Raw genomic sequence first — 21,442 nt, 5'->3', positions numbered from 1 at the left:
TGGGATTACAGGCGTGAGCCACCACGCCCGGCCTGGGCCTCCTTTTCATTCCACACATTTCAGTGGCCTTTCATTTTAGGAAACTGTTCTAGTGTGTGTAACTCAATACATTTTAAAAGTTAATTTTTTTTAAACGCCAAGATGGTGAGAAAATATGTTAGTGTTTTGCGTACCTTGAAACAAATATATTCTTAACACCCCTTTTGAGAAGGTGTCCTTTTTCTCCTAATTCTTCTTTGGAGCTGGTGGGTGAGCATTTTCTTTCACCCCTAACAGGTCTGCTACTATTAATAAGCAAGCCCCGCTTCACTCCTGTAAACACATGTGATTAGGCGACAGTCCCTCTGGTTCCTCTGAGTGTTAAGGTCAAGAGGGCGCCACTGGCATGAGATGGCCAAACTAGCGACTGGAAACCTTTCCTTTTAACCAATTTGTTTCTGATCCAAACCTGCGTTTCCCTTGCCGGGGGACGTGGCCACCCTGGTGGAAACACCGAAGGCTGCTTCCTGCTCCTCTCAGCGGCTTCTGACAGAGTCGATTGCTCCCTCCTCAAAAACACTCAGCTTCCAGAACGCCACACTTGCCTGGTTCTCCTCCTGTCTTCTGGCTCCCTGCCCAACCCTTACGCGTGGCTCTTTCTCAGGGTTCTGTCCTTGTTCTCGAGTCTTCTCCTTCTTCCAGAGGTCGCAAAATGGTGGCCTGGCGGCCTCATTAGACCCACAGGCAGATTTTGTTTGGTCCTCACAGTGTTTTTGTTTTCAATTTGAATGCCATTAGGCGGGGCAAGCACTCTCCAAGTTCGCCACAGTCCCCATCATTCCCTGTTGTCTTACACCCGTCCGCTTCACACATTTTCATCACCTGCCTGGTCCCTGAAGCCATCTGAGTTTTGAAAAACCCCTGCTACACAGGCTGCCTGGGAAATCACCCACTTGCACTTCTTCGCTGTCACCAGTGCCTCCTGCTCCACACTCACATTCGTAAGGATCGCCTAGAGCGCTTGCTCACACGACTCCCAGACCCCCGCCCTCCCACCGCTGGATCCAACAGTTCCAGGGCAGGGATCGGAAACTCACATGCCTACAGGGGCCAGGCGGGTCACATAAATGAGTGAACTAGCCAGGTATAAGAAAAGTCGACGGCCAGAAATATCATCAAATCGGATCTTTACTGAACTATGGTGAATGCATGGAACATAATACAAACATGGATGATACTGGAGTTTATATTTTTAAATTCAAAATTGAAAAAATACAAATTGAAAAATAGAAATATTTAATTATTAAAATTTTCTCTTTCATAATTCTTTTTGCGCCTTTGAGTTGAAGCCAAAAGGCTGGCGTCTTCCCTTCCACACCGAGATGTCAGTGTCAGGCCTCGGGTGGCACGGTGGGGACGGGCAGTTTAGAATTCAGCCTTGAATCCTTCAACAGGAAACGATGTTTAATTTGATTCAGGTTCATAACGGAAAACAGCTGTTCACAAGCATGGGTACTCTCAAACACGGATATTCAGGACAACTACTGGAGATAGTTGTAGAATCTCACCATCTTCACACAGACTTGTATTTAGGAACCAGCGCCGTATTGCACCGTAGTTCAATTACTATTTATGGTCTGCATTCACACAAGAAACATTTACCAACAAAGGCAAACGACAGTGTCTGTTCCTTCTCATGAGTCTGGATTCCGAGAGCCTTTGGGGGAATTTGGTCTTCAACCCCAGGATGTAGGTGAATACAGTCTGGGCCGCCTCTTTCATGTCTGAAAGCCGACTGTAGCATAGGAAAGAGTAAAGGTTTTTTCCCTTGCCGGTGGATTCCCCAGGACCACGCATACACCATCATACATTCAAGTAGCTGTTTGTGGACATCCTTGCGGAGAAATATTCAGTGTTCAGAACGGTCATAACCTTGACCAGAAGTCTTTGACTAACCTTCTCAGGGGAACCCACTGTGGCTTTTGCCTGATTTAAAATGAACCAAGTTGATTAACTTGAACAGTTCAGATTTCTTCCACAACCAAGTCATACAGCTTCTGTGAAATCTCTCAGGTCAAGTCACTATCAACTCACTTGTGACTGAAGTCCAGGAGCGGAAGAGTTGAGAGCATCGTGGTGTGTTCTGTTCAGTTGCTCAGAACAAGTCAACTCCTGATGATGGATGCAACGATCCGACTTCCGTGTCCTTGCCAACTGCTGTGGCCTTGGATCAAGGTGTCCTGCCAAGTCCCCTGTCATGACACTGTCTGTAGTTGTGCTTCGGAACTCTGGCCAGTCTATGTGAAACTTTTCTCTCAATATACAAAAAAAATTAGTCCTTTCCCAGTGTTGGGCCTGCCTTGGCACCATGCCACAGACTTCTTCGGTCACATCAAGATTCTTAACACCACAAATAAATAAAGCTAACTGGGTGGTAATAGTTTATGAGCAGCGAAAGAAAAGGCCACAATCAATTTGACTCTTTCAAGCAACTGGACTTGTAAATCCCCCAAGTTATCTCCAACTCACTGTGCAACGCGAATGCCCGTTAGACTTAAATAATGGTCTCGACAGTCATGTGTTTCTGTGCAGGACACGTCACTCTGCTCCTTTATAAACTCGCCATCTGCTGTAGCTCTGAATGCCCAGGTCATTCTTCTCACGTGATTCCGGAATGGCGTACCACTGCCGCACCACTTCGGTTAATTCGCTTTTCAAAACAAACCCTATTGACATTTGAGTCCCTTTTTCAGTTCGTTGAGGATGGCGTCTCGAGTCTGTTCTGTGTACTGGTCGTAGCTCTTACTATGCTTTGATTCATAGTGGCGTTTCAGGTTGTATTCTTTCAACACAGACACGATTTGTTTGCATATTAAGCACATAGGCATGCTCTTCACTTCCACAAAGAAATAGGCTCGCTCCCATTTTTCTCGAAACACGCGGCCCTCTCCTTCTCTCTTTCGTTTTGCCGCTTGTGATAGAGACATGGGTACAAGAAAGATTTCACTTTCCTCTGAATGCTACCACAGAACAACCACAGTGCAAACCCCGTGACAAAGGCAGTGACTCTTCTCTGCCTCACGGGGGAGCCAAGAGGGAGTGGTGGGGACTGTGGCGAACCGGAGAGCACACGCCCCATGGAGAGGGGCAGCTCCAGCCCGTTGTTGCCAGGCAGAAGGGCGGGCCCAGGGGTGCCAATTCTTCTGACTTGTCAAAAGAAGCCAAGACTGCAGATTGTGGTGTGTGTGTGGTGTGTGTGTGTGTGTGAATTAACCTGATTTTTACAACTGACTCGTAAGAAAAAAATGCCACATATGCTAACACAGGGAAGGCCAAACAAAACTCATCTGCACCATGGCCCATAGGCCACCAGATTGCAATCTCTCTCCTGGGGTGGGGCCCATGAATCTGTATGTTAAGCAGCATCCAAAACGATGTGGATGCTGGTGGTCCAGGCATGGACCCCGCTCTCAGCAACACTGTCCAGAGTCCGACAACAGACAACTCCCTCTCCACCTCCAGGAGAGACCGCCCTGCGCTCCAAGCCTGTCTGGAACCCCCTGCCCTCGGGACGTCTCTGAGGATATCCTTCAGGTCCCTCACCTTGCCACGTCCCAAACCTGTTCCCTGCTGCGTATTCTATCCTGGGGACAGACCCACCGTCTTCCCCGTCCACAGCCCTGGAAGGTCAGTCTCTGACGTGGACCCAGGGACTGCCCTCTCTCCATGTGCGATCTTGTCTGCTTCTGTGGCTTGAACTGCCAAACATACACTGTCCCCTAAGGACACGTCCTGAGCTCCCAACATGGCACCTGTCACCTGGACGTCCCTTGGACCACTTGCACTTACTACCAGCTCCTTCTCCCAGGAGCCCCACCACCTACCATCATGTAGGCCTGGCCCTGGGAGCCAACCTCTACCCCAGCCCCCAACACCCCCACCACCCAGCCTAACCCTTCCTGGCCTCCTGTCTGGCCTCATCACGATCTACAGCTGAGAGGGGTCTTTCTGACATCCAGAGCCAGCCTAGGCCCGCTCCACTGCTCAAAGCCTCCTGGTTCTCCTATGTCCCCAGGACAAACCATGGGCTGCTCAGTTTGGAATCCGAGCTCCTCAAACTCTGCACCTGCCCATCTCTCTAGCTCCCTACATGCTCATGCTCCAGAAGCATCCATCAACTTGCTCCTCTCAATGTCCCAGGCTTCCTCCTGCCTTTGAGTATTCAAAGTTTCTGTTGTCCTCTGCACCCAGATCACCCCTCACCTCCTTCCCTCCCAGCCTGATGGCTGATTCTCTTTCAAGACTCTGAGGAGCTGGGGCTGGGTCAGATGCCTCTTCCAGGCTCCCATGGTGCCCCTGCCGCCTCCATGAGAGCTTGAGTCCTGAGCGCTGCCTGCCTGTCCCTGCATCTCCCAAGAATCAGGTTGCATCAGACTGCCTGTGACTCACCACGGAGGCCCCGGCGTCATTCACCCATGGCCCCGGGGATGTCTGCTGAAGTGAGAACAAGGACAGAGATGCCCCCTGGGGTTTCCTCCTGCCCAGTCCTGAGGGATGTCAGTGACGGGAGCCGGGGCGTGTGTTAAAAAGGAACTTTATTGGGTGTTGGGGATTCAGATGAGATCCATGAGGATGTCGTCCTCCATGACGCTGGGCTGCAGGCCCGGCTGGGGGACCGGGCCCCGGGGACCCCCGCTCAGCAGCATCTGACCTGAGGGGCAGTGGGGAAGGGACTGCATCTCCCAGTAGGCCCTTGGGCCCAGGAGGGCCCAGAGGCACTAAGTTTTCTAGGCAGCCCTTGGGGGACCCAACAGAAGCACCTTCTGGCCCCATCTAGTTACAAATATGCTGTTTCCCATGAGCCTTTGGGAGCCCTTCTCCAAAACTACTTCTCTGGCCCGAAGACCACATTTCCCAGCAATCCCAGGAGCACACACAGGAGAATCATGGGAAATGCTCTTAACCCACTAGGTCCTTGGACCCATGGGCTGTACTTTCCCGGAGCCCTCAGAGCTCCGCAAAGGCCATGGGGGAACCCTCATTCTTGGATCCTATGTCTTTACTTCCCAGGAGCACTCGGTCTCGGTGCTCTAGCCCAGGGGCTGCTGGGACACTCAGTCCAGACCTCTGCCCTCCCCGGGTCCCCTTACCTGGCAGTGGAGCCCGCGGGGGAAGTTGTGCGGGCCAGGACTGGGCAGGTGGTGGATGCAGGAGTGGGGGCCCCAGCTGGGGCTGCCCCAGGCCCTGGTGCGGTGGGGGCAGCAGCGCAGGAGCCCCTGGTGGCTGGAGGTGGTGGAGGGAGGCCTGGGGTGGGGGCACCCCAGTCTGCGGCTGGGAGAACACAGAGAGTGGCTCAGAGGCTCCTGGTAGAGACTCCCCACCTCCCAACACAGACACTGCTCAGAGATCGAATCAGCTAGTGGTGGGGGGAAGTTTTTCTTCCAAGGTGGGGGATGGATGGAGAGGAGGCGGTCTGCCTTCTGCCTAAAGCCCTGGGCGGGTCTCCATTCACACCCACTGACCACAGTCAACCTCCCTCCTCCCAGACAACAGGACCAGAACTGCCAGGGCCAGGATCTGGAACTCTCGCCACCCCACCCCCACATCTCACCGGTGGTGGGTTGAGGAGGAGGCTTCGCAGCTGGGGGTTGGCCCCAGGGTTCTGGGGCCGAAGGATGGGTCCAGGAGGGGGTGGGCCAGAAGCTGCTCCAGGAGGGCCTTGGGGGGCACCTGGGGGGGGCTGGGCAGTACCTTGGGGCTGGGGCTGCCCCGTGGCCCCAGAGGCCCCTACAGTACCCTGAGGCTGGGGCTGCGGTGGGCGGAGCTGGAGCTGGTGGGAAGAGACACAGGGGTGAGGGAGATGGGCAGGGCCTCACGCCCCTCCTGCAGGCACAGAGCGAAGCCTCTGGAGCCTCCCCAACCCAGCCCCGACCCCGCCAGCCCTGTCCTCACCAGATTCTGTGAGGGCCTTGCTTGGTCCTCCAGAATGGGCCCCAGCCCTGGGGGTGCCTGCTGTCCCCCCATCTGCACGGGGAGAGAGGGGCAGGTCAGTAACTGAGGGTGGTGGCATCCTGAATCTGAGGCGGGAGGACCTGTGCCCTGAGGGAAACTAGTAAGGGGATGGGGACATTCTCTTTGGGGGTGAGTGGTCTGGGAGGGATGCAGTACACTCTAAGGTCTCCAGGAGGAAGCTGTGTCAGGGCTTTGATGTGGATGCTGAAAAAGGAGAGAGACTGCAAGAAAATCGGAGTGGGACTTAGCTTGGGGGTGCCACATATTGGGAGAAGGGTGGGCATCTTGGTCCTGGAGACCCCAGGGGGCCATGTAGGGCTTGGGCAACTGAGCTGTGGGGCCCGGGCAGGAGGGGGTTGGAGTGCAGGTTTGGGGACTGCCAACACTCACTCCTCGCTGCTGCTGCTCCAGCTTCTGCTGCTGGACCTGCTTGTGGTTGGTGATGACCTGCCGGATGCCGTTGACGAAGCCGCTCTGGTCGTAGGGGATGAGGCCCATGAAGATCTTCTTCTTGGACGAGTACAGGAGCATGAGCACGCGCACCTCACAGGGTGCCGTGTGGGGGAAGTGCACGCAGCCCGCCTGGGTGGACAACAGCTCTTCAGAACCATTCATGCCCTGAAAGAGGCAGCCCTGACCCCTCCCCATTCCAGAAGGTTCTAGAGGCCCCACAGGCAAGGGGAGCTGAGGTTTCTGCTATAGAAGGTTGAGGAGAACAGGTGTGCTGTGGGTTGCTCCAGAGACAGAAACTGAGGCGCTCAGGGCAAGCTGGGGTTCCGGCTGCCCACTGAGAGGGAAAGCAGAGAGAAAGCGCTGGAGCCCAGCTCTTCAACCTTCGGCCACCACCTGCTCCTCATGGGCCCAGTTTCCTTGGGCATAAAATGCCAAGGCTGCCTCCTCAAAGGGCTGCTGAGGGTCACAGCCGTGAGAGAGGGGCTTAGATGCACAGCGCGGTACCCACAGGCCTGTGATCAACGGTGGTGTCGGACCCCGGGTATCCAAGAGCTCCTCCAGTCCTCAGCATCGGCCAGTGTACACCATGGGGAGTGCTCCCACATCACAGGGTCGCTGTGACTATAGGATGTCTGATCCACAGCAAGAGCCCTGCCTGAGGCTCAGCCCACAGGAAGCACCCAGGAAACATCACTGGTCATCAGGGGGGTAACACATGGAGCATTCAGGGCAGGGGCTCCTGAGGGAGGCGAGGCTGACCTTGGCCAAGTGAGTTGACTTCTCTGAGCCTCAGTTTCCTGCCTGAGACAGACCCTGCTAGCTGCCTATTCCATATCCAAGTGTCCTCCTCCCCCGCATTCCCAATGCTGTCTGGGGCTGTAACATGTCCCAGCCCCAGACAGTCACGGATACCTGCTCCCGGCAGCCTCCCATCAACTAGGGGCTGCCCAGTGGCCTAGGTCCGGACTAGGAGGTGAAAGGAATGCCTGCTCTGGAATCTGAGAAAGTTTCTGCTGTCTTGAAGAAAGGGAAACACACAACCCCCTTCCCCTCCTTCATGAAAGCACACGGGATGCCTGGAGCCATGAGAGCTACCTTGTGACTATAAAGGAGAGGCCAAGAGAACCACAGGGCCCTGTCCCTGATGTCACAGACCTGTGAAACCAACCCCAATAGCTGGCCCCCTCTAGATGTCCTGTCCTGTGCAAAGTATAAATGCCTGCTCCTACAACACCTGCCCTCTCAGAACCCAGCTGCCACAGTGTGGCCACGTGGACAGGCCATGTGCAGACACTGGGATGGCCGGTCCTAGCCAAGCCCCAGCCAACAGCCAGGGCTGTGTGAGGAGCTGTTTTGAACATCCAGCCCAGTCAAGCTTTCAGATGACCAGAGTCTCAGCTGCCAACTGATGGCAACCCCATGAGAGTCCCCACGCGAGATGGCCCACTAAGCCTAGGTGACTCACAGAATCATAAGAGAGATTTTTTTCTGAGTGCCCCCAATTATCTATTTGTTTGGAAAACTACATGATTTGCAGCCAGAAGTACTCCTAACTCTCAGGAGTGCCTTCTTCACAAGGTTCTGTGAGGATCCCGTGAGGTGATCCCCCCAAAGGTCCTCTTTCCTGCAGGAGTGCCTGGTGCACAGAAGTAACTGATCTGCTCCTTCCCTGAGTTACAAGGTGTGAACTGTGTCTCCCAGAAAGCTATGCTGAGGCTGGGTGCGGTGGCTCACACCGGTAATCCTAGCACTTTGGGAGGCCAAGGCGGGCAGATCACTTGAGGTCAGAAGTTCGAGACCAGCCTGGACAACATGGTGAAACCCTGTCTCTACTAAAAAATACAGAAATTAGCTGGGCATAGTGGCACATGCCTGTAATCCCAGCTACTTGGGAGACTGAGGCAGGAGAATCGCTTGAACCCAGGAGACGGAAGTTGCTGTGAGCCGAGATTGCACCACTGCACTCCAGCCTGGCTGACAAGAGTGAAACTCTGTCTCAAAAAACAAAACCAGAAAGCTAAGCTGAAATTCCAGTCCCCAGCACCTGTGAAGGTGACTCTATCTGGAAAGAGGGTCTTTGCAGTTGTAGTAAGGTGAGGTCAGGAAAATGGGGCCTAATCCAAAATTACTGATGTCCTTATAGGCACAGGGACACAGAGATACAGAGAGAATGCCATGTGGAGACACACACAGAGGGAAGACAGCCATGGGATAGAGGAAGTCCCTGGAGCGATGCCACCTGAAGCCTGGGGTTACCGGCCGGAAGAGGCAACAAAGAGGCCTTCCCTCGAGCCTCTAGAGACAGCGTGGCCCTGCCGACACCCTGACCTTGGGCTTCTGGCCTCCAGAACTGGGATAGAACACGTTTCTGTTGTTTTAAGCCCCTCTGCTTGTGGTAATGTGTTACCACAGCCACAGGAAACGAACACATCCCGTAAAGCCATGCCAGAATCAACAGCTTCCTCCTAACTGATCCTGTCAAATCCAGCTCACATTTTTTTGTTGTTGTTGTTGTTGTTTTTTTTTGAGACGGAGTCTTGCGCTGTCGCCCAGGCTGGAGTGCAGTGGCGCAATCTCAGCTCACTGCAAGCTCCGCCTCCTGGGTTCATGCCGTTCTCCTGCATCAGCCTCTCCGAGTAGCTGGGACTACAGGCGCCCGCCACCAAGCCCGGCTAATTTTTTGTATTTTTAGTAGAGACGGGGTTTCACCGTGGTCCCGATCTCCTGACCTCGTGATCCGCCCGCCTCGGCCTTCCAAGTGCTGGGATTACAAGCGTGAGCCACCGCACCCGGCTCCAGCTCACATTTTTAATGTGGAATATCCTTCAATCTGGTGCATACGATGATTACAATAAAAGTCACGGCTCTAGAAGAAAGGCGAGGAACCTAAGGGCATGAAGTGCACCCAACCATCAAAAACGGCTTCCGTGGGCCCAGGCACTCTGGGATTCCTGTCAAAGGTCAGCAGAAAGCAGGACAAGAGTCAACACCCCTCGGCCCCCCATGCCCTGGACTCACGAAGCCGTTGCCCATGATGCGGTAGAGGCCTTTGAGGGACTCCAGGTCCTTGTTGGTGAAATGGAACTGGACCATCCTTGAGTTCCGGAACAAAGGGCCCAGGGTGGTCTGCAGGAGACACAGAAGTTGGCTGGCGTGTTGGTGTGGGCAAGTGAGGCGGGGACACGAGGCAGGGGGTGGGGGTGAGGCAGGGAACAGGGAAGAGACAGCAGGGTGAGGGCTGCCCGGCAGCAGGGCTGGCCCTCCACCGCCACTCACCAGCAGCTGCTGGGGGATGAGCTGCATGATCAGCTTCTGGGGCCACTGCTCCGTCTTCCTGGGGGGCGATGCCAGGAGAGTTGTGAGGAGGGGCCGGGCCCAGCCCCACCGCACCCCGCCCCCGACTGTCACCTACAGGTTCTCGCCATGATTCACATAGACCTGGCAGGGCAGTGACCGCGTCAGCTTGGTGTTGGCATCTACCGAGGCAGGTTTGGGTTTCTGAGGGGGAAAAAAGAGCATGTCACAGTAAAAAGGGCCATGAGCCTCGGTCCCCTTGAGCCCTCATGTCCTACCCTGATAGCCCCAAAGCTCATGATGTTCCCCAGTTTAAGTTCCATGAGCCCCAGGCCCCTCCTCCAGACCAGCAAGCCTTCAATTCCTCAAATGTTACGGCTACGCACCTGGCTCCTAAATCCCACCATCCACTGTGCCCCAGATGCTACATCGCCTGGGCCCTTCTCTGGGCCCCAAATCCTAGGCTTTTCTGGGTTCTTTGCATGGGGACTCTCCTCTGTACCGCAAGTCCCACTGCTGCATGGGGCTCCTGGCCTGGCCCCGCATCCCACGGGTCCAGCGCAACGAATGCCCCCAAACCCAGCACTGCAAACCCCATGCATCTGGCCCCATGAGTCCTACATGCCCAGCCCCACGGACCCAGGAGTCCCAAGTGCCCAATGGACCCTCAGGCCCCTCACCTCCTGCCACTCGAGGACCCCGCTCCAGGCCAGAAGCTTATTGGAGACTGACTGCTGCCCACCGAGGGCTGGGGCTCCCAGCTGGGCTGGGGAGGGGCCGCTCACCCCTCCTGGGGCCACAGTGCCTGCCTGCCAGAGGGGAGGAAGGAGGGCCATGAGAATGGGGAAGGACAGGGGCCTCTGGGGGCCATCCTGTGAGGGCAAACCAGGAAGGAGGAAAGGCCCCTTCTTCTGCCCCTCCATCCCCAGAACAGCACTTGGCCAGCCCCAGGACCCCAAATGCTTGGACCTTGCAGGATTCGAGGACTCGTAAGCTGTGCGATGCCCTGGACTCCCAGACCCAGGGATTCCTTGGGTTTCTCAGAACAGCCCTGACCCACCCAGAGCCATGAGCCTCCCCATTCTGTCCCCAGACTCTCATCTCAGGCATCTGCAGCACACACACCACGAGCCCCCAAGGCGCCAGAACCACCAGACCCACATCCCCCTGGAAGGCAAATGACTCATCCTCTAACTGTCCTACCTGTGGACAGCAGGAGGAAGGAGCAGGGGCAGGAGGCGTGCAGGCACCTACCATGGACGGTGCCCCGGGCTGCGCTGTGGGAGCCAGGCCGGAGCCAGGGGCCACAGTGGAGGCCAGACTGGGCTGGGAAGCAGGTGGTGGCTTGGGGGCGCCAGGGGGTCCTGGGGGTAGTTGGGGAGCTGGGGCCTGGCTGAAGGGGGGACCCACTCCGGGAGCAGCTTGTTGGAGAGGGGTGATGGGCGAGACTGTGGGAGAGACCAAGGGAAGAAGTGGGGAACAAGTGTGTGGAGAGAGGCCTGCCTGGCCCCCGCCCGCCCTTCATCCTCGCCCCAGGACTCACAGCGAGGGCCCAGCCCAGCCTTCTGGTTCTTGGCGGCCTCCACTGCATTCTGCGCGGCCACCTGAGCTGCACTCAGGTTCCCGGGAACCTGTGAGTAGAAGGGAAGAAGGTAAGGGACTGGTGAGGACCATGGCCCCCCAGTCCTGGTATCCCACGAGGTCACACCACCCATGGCCCCACAAGGCACCAGCTGGGATAGCTTAGGAGCTCACACACCCATCATACAGCAGATGAGCTCCCATGGCCCCAGGAGCCCCACCTTCCTGATGTCCCATGGGACGCCCATCATCCCACAGGCTCCAACATGCAACTAGATTTCTCCCCAGGGGCCAGGGCTCCAGCAAGTCCCCAGAAGCATGTCCCTTCCTGGAAATATCCATACCTGGTACTGCGGGGGGACGGGGGGCAGAGGCTGCTGGGGGGCTGCTGAGAGAGTGGCACCTGAGGGTGCGGCGGGAGGCAGGGGGACTGGCTGCTTTGACTGGAGGGGGCCTGGGGCTGAGCCACCCCCAACTGAGAGCAGGAGGGATGGCCAACCCCGGAGAGAAGGGATTCAAGATGGAGAGAGAGGAGAGAAATCCAAAATCCAAGTCAGAGGGAGCTGGGGAAACATGTCGAGCCCCCATCCCCGCGCACGGTGCCCAGGCCTCACCAGGCAGCACGAGCCCCCGAACCAGCACCATGTGCCTCGGGTCCTGGCTCACATCTGTCGGAGCCTGCAGAGGCTCCAGCAAGGCCGGGGGGGCTGCCTTCTCAAACAGAAGCCGAAGCGCAGGCAGCTTCCGGGGAGACACGATGGAGAAGTGGATCCCCCGCTGTAGGAGAGGGGCCGAGCAGTCATGACGGGCCCCCTCCATAGGGGTATAGGGGCCAGCCCCCAACCTACCACAGCTGCTGTGTGGCTGGATGGCACCAGCCCTACAACCACAATTCCCACTGGGCTTTGAGGCAGGAGACCCTGAAACCGGGTATCACCTGCCCCGGGAGACTCTGGGTTCTAGTTTTGTCAGTAAGACTAAGCAGGCCAGGTGTGGAGGCTCACGTCTGTAATCCCAGACATGGGATTTGTAAGACCGAGTCAGGCAGATCACGTGAGGCCAGGAGTTTGAGAGCAGCCTGGCCAACATGGTGAAACCTCATCTCTACTAAAGATACAAAAATTAGCTGGGCGCGGTGGCGGGCACCTATAATCCCAGCTACTCGGGAGGCTGAAACACGAGAATTGCTTGAACCCAGGAGGCAGAGGCTGCAGTGGGCCAAGATCACACCACTGCACTCCAGCCTGGGCAACAGAGCCAGACTCTGTTTCAAAAAAAGAGAATAAGCAAAGCTGGTTACCAGTCTGTGACTATTCTGTGACTGAGTCCAGGCCCCCAGTGCCTCCCCGCTCAGACCCAGGAGTCCAGGCCCTCAGTGCCTCCTGCCTCAGACCCAAGACTCCGGGCCCCCAGACCCTCCTCCCTCAGACCCGGGAGTCCTCACCTCCCCAATCTGCTGCACAAGATTCTCAGTTGTGCATCCAGAGTACGTGGTGCTCTCAACAGCAGGCAACAGGTATGGGGGTGAGTTGCAGATGAGGAGGCAGACCCGGTGCGTCTGGCCACTACCAAGAATGAGAGAAGACATGGAGTCAGCAGCAACGGGGGAGCCCTGAGAAGGAACCCAGACCCAGCACAAGCGGAGGCGCACATATTCCGCCTCATATGGAATCAGAAGCAACGCCCCTACTTTACAGCTGAGAACCCTGAGGCTCCAAGAGGTTCTGGGATGTGCTCTACGTCACCCAGCAGGCAGAGCAGGCAGGAGTGACACCCAGAGTTGGCACTGCTTCCTGATGGGGATGCTGAGACCCAGCACTGCCCAGGCCTCCCCCACGGACAAACCTGCAGCCTCCTGGCTCAGCGTGCTTGGGGACACAGAGCCCATGCCCTACAGTATGAGGCTGGAGGTAGAGCCACTCGACAGGCAAAGTGGTTCCGGGTCAGGCAGAGACTGACCCAGCCTGGGTGGAGGGGGCACTCACATCTGCTCACGCATCTTCTTGAAGTCATCAAACAGCTGCAAGGCTGTGCTGAGTCCTTCCGCGATGAGGCTGCAGCTCTCACCACCCCCGCCCATGAACCTGCAGGGGCAGAGCGGTCAGTCCCCAGGGTTGCCATCATCCCTATCCCCAGGCTATGCTTGAAGAGCCTGCTCCCATGCTGTCCCCCACTCTATCCTGGGCTATGCACCTTGGGATGACGGGGACACCGCTGAGTTCCCTACCCAATCCCTGGTGCTACCACAGCACCTGTCCCAGACAGGACAGGGGACATTTGTTGTCTGTGTTTTTTTTTTTCTTTTTTTGAGACGGAGTCTCGCTCTGTCGCCCAGGCTGGAGTGCAGTGGCATGATCTCAGCTCACTGCAAGCTCCCCCTCCCAGGTTCACGCCATTCTCCTGCCTCAGCCTCCCGAGGAGCTGGGACTACAGGTACCTACCACCACGCCCAGCCAAATTTTTTGTATTTTTAGTAGAGACGGGATTTCACTGTGTTAGCCAGGATGGTCTCGATCTCCTGACCTCGTGATCCGCCCGCCTCGGCCTCCCAAAGTGCTGGGATTACAGGCGTGAGCCACCGCGCCCGGCCAAATTTTTTTTTTTTTTTTTTTTTTTTGAGATGGAGTTTCACTCTTGTTGCCCAGGCTGGAGTGCAATGGCACAATCTCGGCTCACCACTACCTTCGACTTCTGGGTTCAAGTGATTCTCCTGCCTCAGCCTCCCCAGAAGCTGGGATTACAGGCATGCGGCACCACGCCCAGCTAATTTTGTATTTTTAGTAGAGACAGGGTTTCTCTATGTTGGTCAGGCTGGTCTCTAACTCCCGACCTCAGGTGATCCGCCTGCCTCAGCCTCCCAAAGTGCTGGAATTACAGGCATGACCCTGTAAAACATTTTGGAAGTGACTGAGTGCAATAGCTTATGCCTGTAATCCCAGCCCTTTGGGAGGCCAAGGTGGGCGGATCACTTGAGGTCAGGAGTTCAAGACCAACCCGTCCAAAGTGAAACCCTATCTCTCCTAAATATACAAAAATCAGCCAGACATGGTGGTGGGTACGTGTAATCCCAGCTACTCGGGAGGCTGAGGCAGGAGAATCACTTGAACCTCAGGGGCAGAGGTTGTAGTGAGCCGAGATCACGCCACTGCACTCCAGCCTGGGAGAGAGAGAGAGAGAGACTCCGTCGCAAAACAAAACAAAACAAAACAAAACAAAACAAACAAAGAAAAAACCCTTATGAGGAAAAGTGTCATAAACTAACCAGTTTGAGATGCTAAAACTTGTGTTTCTCTTACTGAACACTAAGTACAAGTCATCTGCTACAAGCTCAAAGGGTGACATGTAATAAACATTTTGTCAAAGAAATGTGAAAAACTTGAACAGAAGCAGCACTATGGCTGGCTGCAAAATATGGCTAAAATATCAAGTTTATGATAAACCTAAATTCCAAATAAACCCCTTGATACAGCAGACACAAAATAAAAAAAAAAGCCCCCTAGGTGACACAAGTGGGCTCTGACTTGGTGTTCCCAAGTCCTCTTACTCCCCTTTGTTCTACCCAGTATCATTCCCCAGGCTCTCTGCTGCCCGCTTTCATGGGCTAACAGGTGCCTGGAGCCCCAGGAGGTCAAAACGAGTGAATGTTAACAGCATCCAGCCATGACCGAGGGCTGCCTGCACACAGCCTGTCACCCAGGCAAACTAGCTCCATCAGGGCCAGGACCTTGCCTGTCTCATGCCCACTAACTCCTTGGTGCCCAGGACAGTTTGTTCCACAAACATTTGTTGAATTAATGAGTGAATATATGAACGAACAACTGAGTTGTCATAATGTTATGGGAAGGAAACTGGGTCTATTTTCCTTCCACTTCTTTTTTTTTTTTTTTTCCCCGAGACAGGGTCTTGCTCTTTCACCCAGGCTGGAGTGCGGTGGCGCGATCTTGGCGTACTGCAACCTCCGCCTCCCAGTCTCAGTTGATCCTCCTACCTCAGCCTCCTGAGTAGCTGGGACTACAGGTGTGCACCACCATGCCTGGCTAATTTTTTCTATTTATTTGTTGTTTTTGTATTCTATACTAATTCATTTACTCAGCCAGTCTCCTGAAACCCCGTGGGAGCCAAGCCCCAGCTGGAAGCAAATGGCAGAAGCACCCAGGGACCTGGACATTCCCAGTCCGGAGGTGTGGGGCTGTGACAGGTCACGAAGGCAGAGGAGGAAGCATCTGGCTACAAGAATCGGGAAGGTTTCCCAGTGTATAAGACACCTGAGCTGGGTCTGGAAGGCTATGCAGTGTCTTCCAGGGTAGTTAGTATAAAGTGCATTCTGGACATTCATTCTACAGAATTTACCCGAGGCCTCCTGTGTACCAGGCCCTGTGCTGGCTGCCAGGGACTTGAGGAGCATCAGACTTGGACCTGGGCCTCAAGAAGTCTCCATTTAAAATCACTCAAGACTGTCTTACCAGTCTCTCCCAGTGGTCTTAACTGGAATACATTTTGCGCCCCCTTCCCAGAGGATATTTTATAATGCCTGGAGACATTTTTGGTTGTCACACCTTTGGGAGGGGGCTACCGGCATCTAGTGAGTAGAGGCCAAGGATGCTGTTAAACATCCTACAATACCCAGAACGGCCCCCACTACAAGGAATGACTGTGTCCACAGTGTCACTAGGGCCAAGGATGAGAAACCCTGCTCTGTGTTACCTACGAATTCCAGCTACCACAAAGGGGAAGCTTCTGTGTCACCTTTTCACTATATGTCCTGCACCCAGCACTTGTGCACACATCCTGGAACAAAGCAGATACTCAACAAACACCTGCTGCAGAAGCGTACAGAGGTAATGGCAGCTACGAACAGGTGTTGCTTAATGAACCTTGACTGCAGACTAGGCCCTAAGCGAAACACAGTATACAACTTAGCTCCTGTGATCTTCTAACAACATGGAGATACACACTACCATTATCCATTTGCAAACCAGGAAAGTGAGGCACAAAATCCTAGGAAACACTTACATAGCACTTAATACATGCCAGGCACTGTATTAAACAATCATCAACTAACTTAATTCTCCAAACATCCCTATGAGGTTGTGGTACCCAGCCCCAAATACAGCACCCAGCAATCCAGCCTCTTGCTATTTACACCCCGTGTAGTCTCCTCCTACACTGAACGGGATATAGGCTTATACTGCACACCAAATGCAATATGGCAGTAGACTTGGCACCGCAGCTCAGGCCTGTAATTCCAGCACTCCAGCACTTAGGGAGGTCAAGGCAGGAGGGTCGCCTGAGGCCAGGAGTTCAAGACCAGTCTGAGCAACACAGCAAGACCTCATCTCTACAAGAATTAAAATAAAGAAATCAGCCATGCATGGTGGTGCCCACCTGCAGTCCTAGGTACCCAGGAGGCTGAGGTGGGAGGATCACTTGAGCCCGAGAGGTTGAGGCTGCAGCAAGCTATGATCCCACCACTGCACTCCAGCCTGCGCAATAGAGCAAGACCCTGTCTCAGGTTAAAAAAAAGAATGTAGGCCGGGCACGGTGGCTCACACCTGTAATCCCAGCACTCTGGGAGGCCGAAGCGGGTGGATCACGAAGTCAGGAGATTGAGAACATCCTGGCTAACACGGTGAAACCCCGTCTCTACTAAAAATACAAAAAATTAGCTGGGCATGGTGGTGGGCACCCGTAGTCCCAGCTACTCAGGAGGCTGAGGCAGGAAAATGGCGTTAACCCGGGAGGTGGAGCTTGCAGTGAGCCGAGATCGCGCCACTGCACTTCAGCACTTCAGCCTGGGTGACAGAGCGAGACTCTGTCTCAAAAAAAAAAAAAAAAAGAATGTAACAGAAATAATGACGTGTAACTTCCAAGACTTGATTACAAAGAGCCTAGTGGGGCCTCTGGGTGCAGCAGCTCATGCCTCTAATCCCAGCACTTAGGGACGTTGAAGTGGAGGATCACTTGAGACCAGGAGTTCAAAACCAGCCTGGGCAACATTGCAGGACCTTGTCTCTCCAAAAACACAATTTTTTTTTGAGACAGGGTCTCACTCAGTCACCCAGGCTGGAGAGCAGTGGTGCGATCTCTCCACCTCCTGGGTTGAAGTGATTCTCCTGCCTCAGCCTCCTGAGTAGCTAGGATTACAGGCACGTGCCACCACACCTGGCTAATTTTTGTATGGTTTTTTTTTGTTTTTTGAGATGGAGTCTTGCTCTGTTGCCCAGGCTGGAGTGCAGTGGTGCGATCTCAGCTCACTGCAAGCTCCGCCTGGGTTCACGCCATTCTCCTGCCTCAGCCTCCCGAGTAGCTGGGACTACAGGTGCCTGCCACCGCGCCCGGTTAATTTTTTGTATTTTTAGCAGAGACGGGGTTTCACCGTGTTAGCCAGGATGGTCTTGATCTCCTGACCTCATGATCCACCCACCTCGGCCTCCCAAAGTGTTGGGATTACAGGCGTGAGCCACCACACCTGCCCAATTTTTGTATTTTCAATAGAGATGGGGTTTCACCATGTTGGCCAGGCTGGTCTCGAACTCCTGACCTCAGGTGATCCACCCGCCTTGGCCTCCCAAAGTGCTGGGATTACAGGCATGAGCCACCGTGCCCGGCCACTACAAAATTTTTTTTTTTTTTTTTTTTTTTGAGACAGAGTTTCACTCTTTTTGCCCAGGCTGGAGTGCAATGGTGTGATCTCGGCTCACTGCAACCTCCACCTCCCAGGTTCAAGCAATTCTCCTGCCTCAGCCTCCCAAGTAGCTGGGATTACAGGCATGCACCACCATGCCCGGCTAAGGCCTGTAATCTCAGCACTCCAGCACTTAGGGAGGTCAAGGCAGGACGATTGCTTGTATTTTTAGTAGAGACGGGGTTTCACCACGTTGGACAGGCTGGTCTCGAACTCCTGACCTCAGGTGATCCACCTGCCCCGGCCTCCCAAAGTGCTGGGATTACAGGCATGAGTCACCACGCCCGACCTACAAGAATGTTTTTAAGAAATCAGCCAGGTGTGCTGGCATTTGGCTACCGTCCCTGCTACTCCAGCTACTTGGGAAGCTGAGGTGGGAGGATCACTTGAGCTTGAGCCCAGGAGGTCGAGGCTGCAGTGAGCCGTGACTAAGCCACTGCACTCCAGCCTGGGTGACAGAGTGAGACCCTTCCTCAAAAAGAAAAGAAGCCTGGGGCTTCCTCTTTGCTCTCTCTATTGGGACCCATTTCAATCTGAGGAATGCCAGTTGCCATGTTAGACAGTCAAGCAGCCCTGTGGAGAGGTCTTGTGGCCAATAGCCACAGATTCGCCACCTTGGGAGCGGATTCCCCACCACCAGTCCAACTCCTGGATGGCTGCAATCCTGCTGACCTCCTGACTATTGCCTTGTGAGACCCTCAGCCCAACCATCCAGCCAAGCCACTCTTGTGTCCTTGATTCACAGAAACTGCGTTAGATAATAAATGTTTGCAGTATGAAGCCATTGTTTGGTGGTAATCTGTTATGCAGCTAAGAATAAGTAATACAATGAAATACTAATACAAGTACTATCCACATCCCCACTTCAGAGATGAGATACTAGGCACAGAGGGGACACGGACTCCCAGTCTGAGAGTTAGTTCTGTGCTGGAACAGCCAGGATTTAACCCTAGTCTGCCTGACTCCAGAATCTACAATGTCAACTATCAAAATCCGATCTAGCGCCAGGCGTGGTGGTGAGGCAGGAAATTAAAGAAAAATAAAATTAAAAAGAAAGAAATAAGTTTTACTGTATTAGGCTGACTTGTCCAAGAGGCAGCAACGGGCACAGCCCAGACCCAGGAAAGGTCTTGATAATATTATCTAAAGTGCTCTTGGAGACTCTCCCAGCACTCCCTCAGCATAGGGAGAAGAAAAAACAAATTTTCCTTTGTTTTATGGAATGAGTTTATAGATTCCTGTTCTCTGTAACTCAAGACTTCAAGTATTCTGTTTTATCTAAGAAGTACAGCGAAGGTCATGAGAAGCCTGAGCTGCCTGGGCACCATAATGAAGGATATGGGATAAGCCCGTGCCTAGGCTAACCTAGATAACGGACATCTGGGTTGCATACCAATGGTTATGTGCAATCCTGAGTTATAAACCTGTTACAACAATTTGATTAACTGTTTTTGTCCTGTATCCCTGCTGTCACGCCACTGTAAGCTTGCTTCAAGCTAGCCCACCCGCTTTTGTGAATTGTGTATAAAAGTCAAGTGCTGTCTTTGTTCTGGGCCATCTTTGGATGTGAGTCGGCTTGGGCCTGAGTGCACTCAATGAAAGATTCTCCTGCTTTAACCCGAGGGCTCTCTCCTGTCATCCCGAATCCCGCAACAGTGGTTCACCCCTATAATCCCAGCACTTTGGGAGGCTGAGGCAGGCAGATCACATGAGGTCAGGAGTTTGAGACCAGCCTGGCCAACATAGTGAAACTGTCTCTACTAAAAATACAAAAAAAAAAAAAAAAAAATTAGCTGGGCATAGTGGCATGCGCCTGTAATCCCAGCTACTTGGGAGGCTGAGGCAGGAGAATCGCTTGAACCTGGGAGGTACAGGTTGCAGTGAGCCAAGACTGTGCCACTGCACTCCAGCCTGGGAGACACAGCAAGATTCTGTTTCAAAAAAAAAAAAAAAAAAAATCTGACCCAAGCCACAGAGGAATCTATCCTGGCTCTGACCCATCCCCCTGCACTGAGGCTACAATGTACCCATCTGGAAAAGGAGGACAGGGGTAGATGGAAAAAGAGAGGACAGAAAGGGGACAATCACACAGGGAGTACAAGGTGGCTGCTGAAGCTCAGCCAGGCCTCTCTGAATGCGAAGTTTTTCCTACTTCTAAACTGGATGGCAACATTGCTGAGCACACAGAAGCCACCACAAAAGTGACTTCTGACAAAAACACAATCACCCTCAAAGTCCTTTCAATCGCTTAATGTATGGGACGTTTCCTGCAGCTCAAACCCAAGCCATCACTCATTCACGGCCCCTCGCAGGGACCCCAACCACCCCAAGCCATCACTTATTCACAGCCCCTCACGGGAACCCCAACCACCCCAGCCATCCCTCATGCACGGCCCCTTACAGGGACCCCAACCACCCAAGCCATCACTCATTCACGGCCCCTCACTGGGCCCCCCAACCCACCCCAAGTGGGGGAAAGCTCACTTAATGCCATCGAGCCAGGTGACAAACTCATAGGCGCTGCTGGTGGGAGCGTGACATTGTACGTAGGACTCGGGAGCGCAGTCCACTGTGTTGAACACCACGAGGCTGTACTGGGTCCCCCCATACTGGGAGGGGAGGACAAAAAAACTTTTAATCTGGGACCTCAATTCCCTTTTCCCTCAGAGAAGGAATCAGGGCTCCCAGCTTCCTGTTCCTCCAGAACCAGGAACTCTTCAGCTTCCTCCTTCCTCAGACCCAGGAATCTCGGCCCCAGCCCCTCCTCCCTCAGACCCAGGAGTCCAGGCCTCAGCGCCTCCACGCTCAGACCCAGGAGTCCAGGTCCCCAGTCGCTCCTCCCTCAGACCCAGGAGTCCAGGTCCCAGGTCCCCAGCGCCTCCACGCTCAGACCCAGGAGTCCAGGTCCCCAGTCCCTCCTCCCTCAGACCCAGGAGTCCAGGTCCCCAGCCCCTCCTCCCTCAGACCCAGGAGTCCCAAGACTCACGTCTCCCCCGAAGTCCGTCTCAGCAGGAGGACCACCATTAAAATACCTGTGAGGGTAGGAAGTGAAAGGTCGGAGTCAGGCAAGAAACTGTGCGAAACTGAAGTGGGAGGGCGGGCTTAGAGTCGCGGAAACAGCACTCACTCGATGGCCGGGAGCAGGTAGTGCTTGCGGAGCCCCTCGAAGTAGGGTCCCAGGTTGGCTGTACCCTCAATCACAAACACCACGTCGGCCACCAGGCCCCCGGGGCGGGCCGGGCCCTCGGACCCGGGGACCATACCCCGTGCGGTACCCGCCACCGCCACTGCCGCCGCAGCCGACACCGCGGAATGAGCTGAAATGCGCCTGCGCCGCGCGCGCTCCCGCGCCGGGCGGTTTAGGGCCGCTGGGAATGCGGCCATGTTTGTGCGGGGCACGCGCTGAGGCTTCGTTCTAGCTCCATCCTCCTTCGCCTC

At 54.5% G+C, this 21,442-nt stretch overlaps 1 protein-coding gene and 1 long non-coding RNA gene across 3 annotated transcripts in view; one reads left to right on the top strand and one right to left on the bottom strand.

Moving 5' to 3' along the window:
- The window catches only part of LOC105740391, a 13,442-nt gene extending 10,557 nt beyond the window's left edge, over positions 1-2,885 (top strand). Inside the window, exon 4 of the long non-coding RNA XR_004032029.1 lies at positions 1,458-2,885. This is a non-coding gene — a long non-coding RNA (uncharacterized LOC105740391). The remainder of the gene's footprint in view (positions 1-1,457) is intronic.
- MED25 (mediator complex subunit 25) lies at positions 1,150-21,442 on the bottom strand. 2 transcript variants are annotated; one of them, XM_030821081.1, is made up of 18 exons: positions 21,132-21,442; positions 20,991-21,036; positions 20,489-20,613; positions 13,305-13,403; positions 12,764-12,884; positions 11,934-12,096; positions 11,664-11,794; positions 11,282-11,369; positions 10,993-11,186; positions 10,419-10,547; positions 9,857-9,942; positions 9,721-9,778; positions 9,463-9,570; positions 6,382-6,573; positions 5,932-6,003; positions 5,591-5,809; positions 5,130-5,310; positions 1,150-2,950 (listed from the first exon to the last, which is right to left on the bottom strand). In XM_030821081.1, exons 1-18 carry the CDS (start codon positions 21,386-21,388, stop codon positions 2,706-2,708), a joined length of 2,514 nt encoding a protein of 837 aa, XP_030676941.1. In that variant the 5' UTR covers positions 21,389-21,442; the 3' UTR covers positions 1,150-2,705. The 2 variants fall into 2 exon arrangements, with proteins under 2 accessions (XP_030676941.1, XP_030676942.1); XM_030821082.1 differs by lacking the exon at positions 1,150-2,950 and adding an exon at positions 4,557-4,690.

Source organism: Nomascus leucogenys, chromosome 10 (genome assembly GCF_006542625.1).
Source record: "Nomascus leucogenys isolate Asia chromosome 10, Asia_NLE_v1, whole genome shotgun sequence".
Taxonomy (NCBI): Eukaryota; Metazoa; Chordata; class Mammalia; order Primates; family Hylobatidae; genus Nomascus; species Nomascus leucogenys.
Note: the sequence above shows the minus strand (reverse complement) of the source record. Positions and strands in the feature narration are given on the sequence as shown.

What these genes read in the sequence shown, in the direction of transcription:
- MED25 (XM_030821081.1), bottom strand. Translation starts at nt 21,388, where the DNA reads ATGGCCGCATTCCCAGCGGCCCTAAACCGCCCGGCGCGGGAGCGCGCG. An exon ending in AAGAAGATGCGTGAGCAGAT is followed by an intron (nt 12,885 to 13,304) that starts GTGAGTGCCCCC and finishes CATTCTTGGTAG; the next exon opens with TGGCCAGACGCACCGGGTCT. An exon ending in CCGTCCCCCCGCAGTACCAG is followed by an intron (nt 11,370 to 11,663) that starts GTATGGATATTT and finishes TTCTACTCACAG; the next exon opens with GTTCCCGGGAACCTGAGTGC.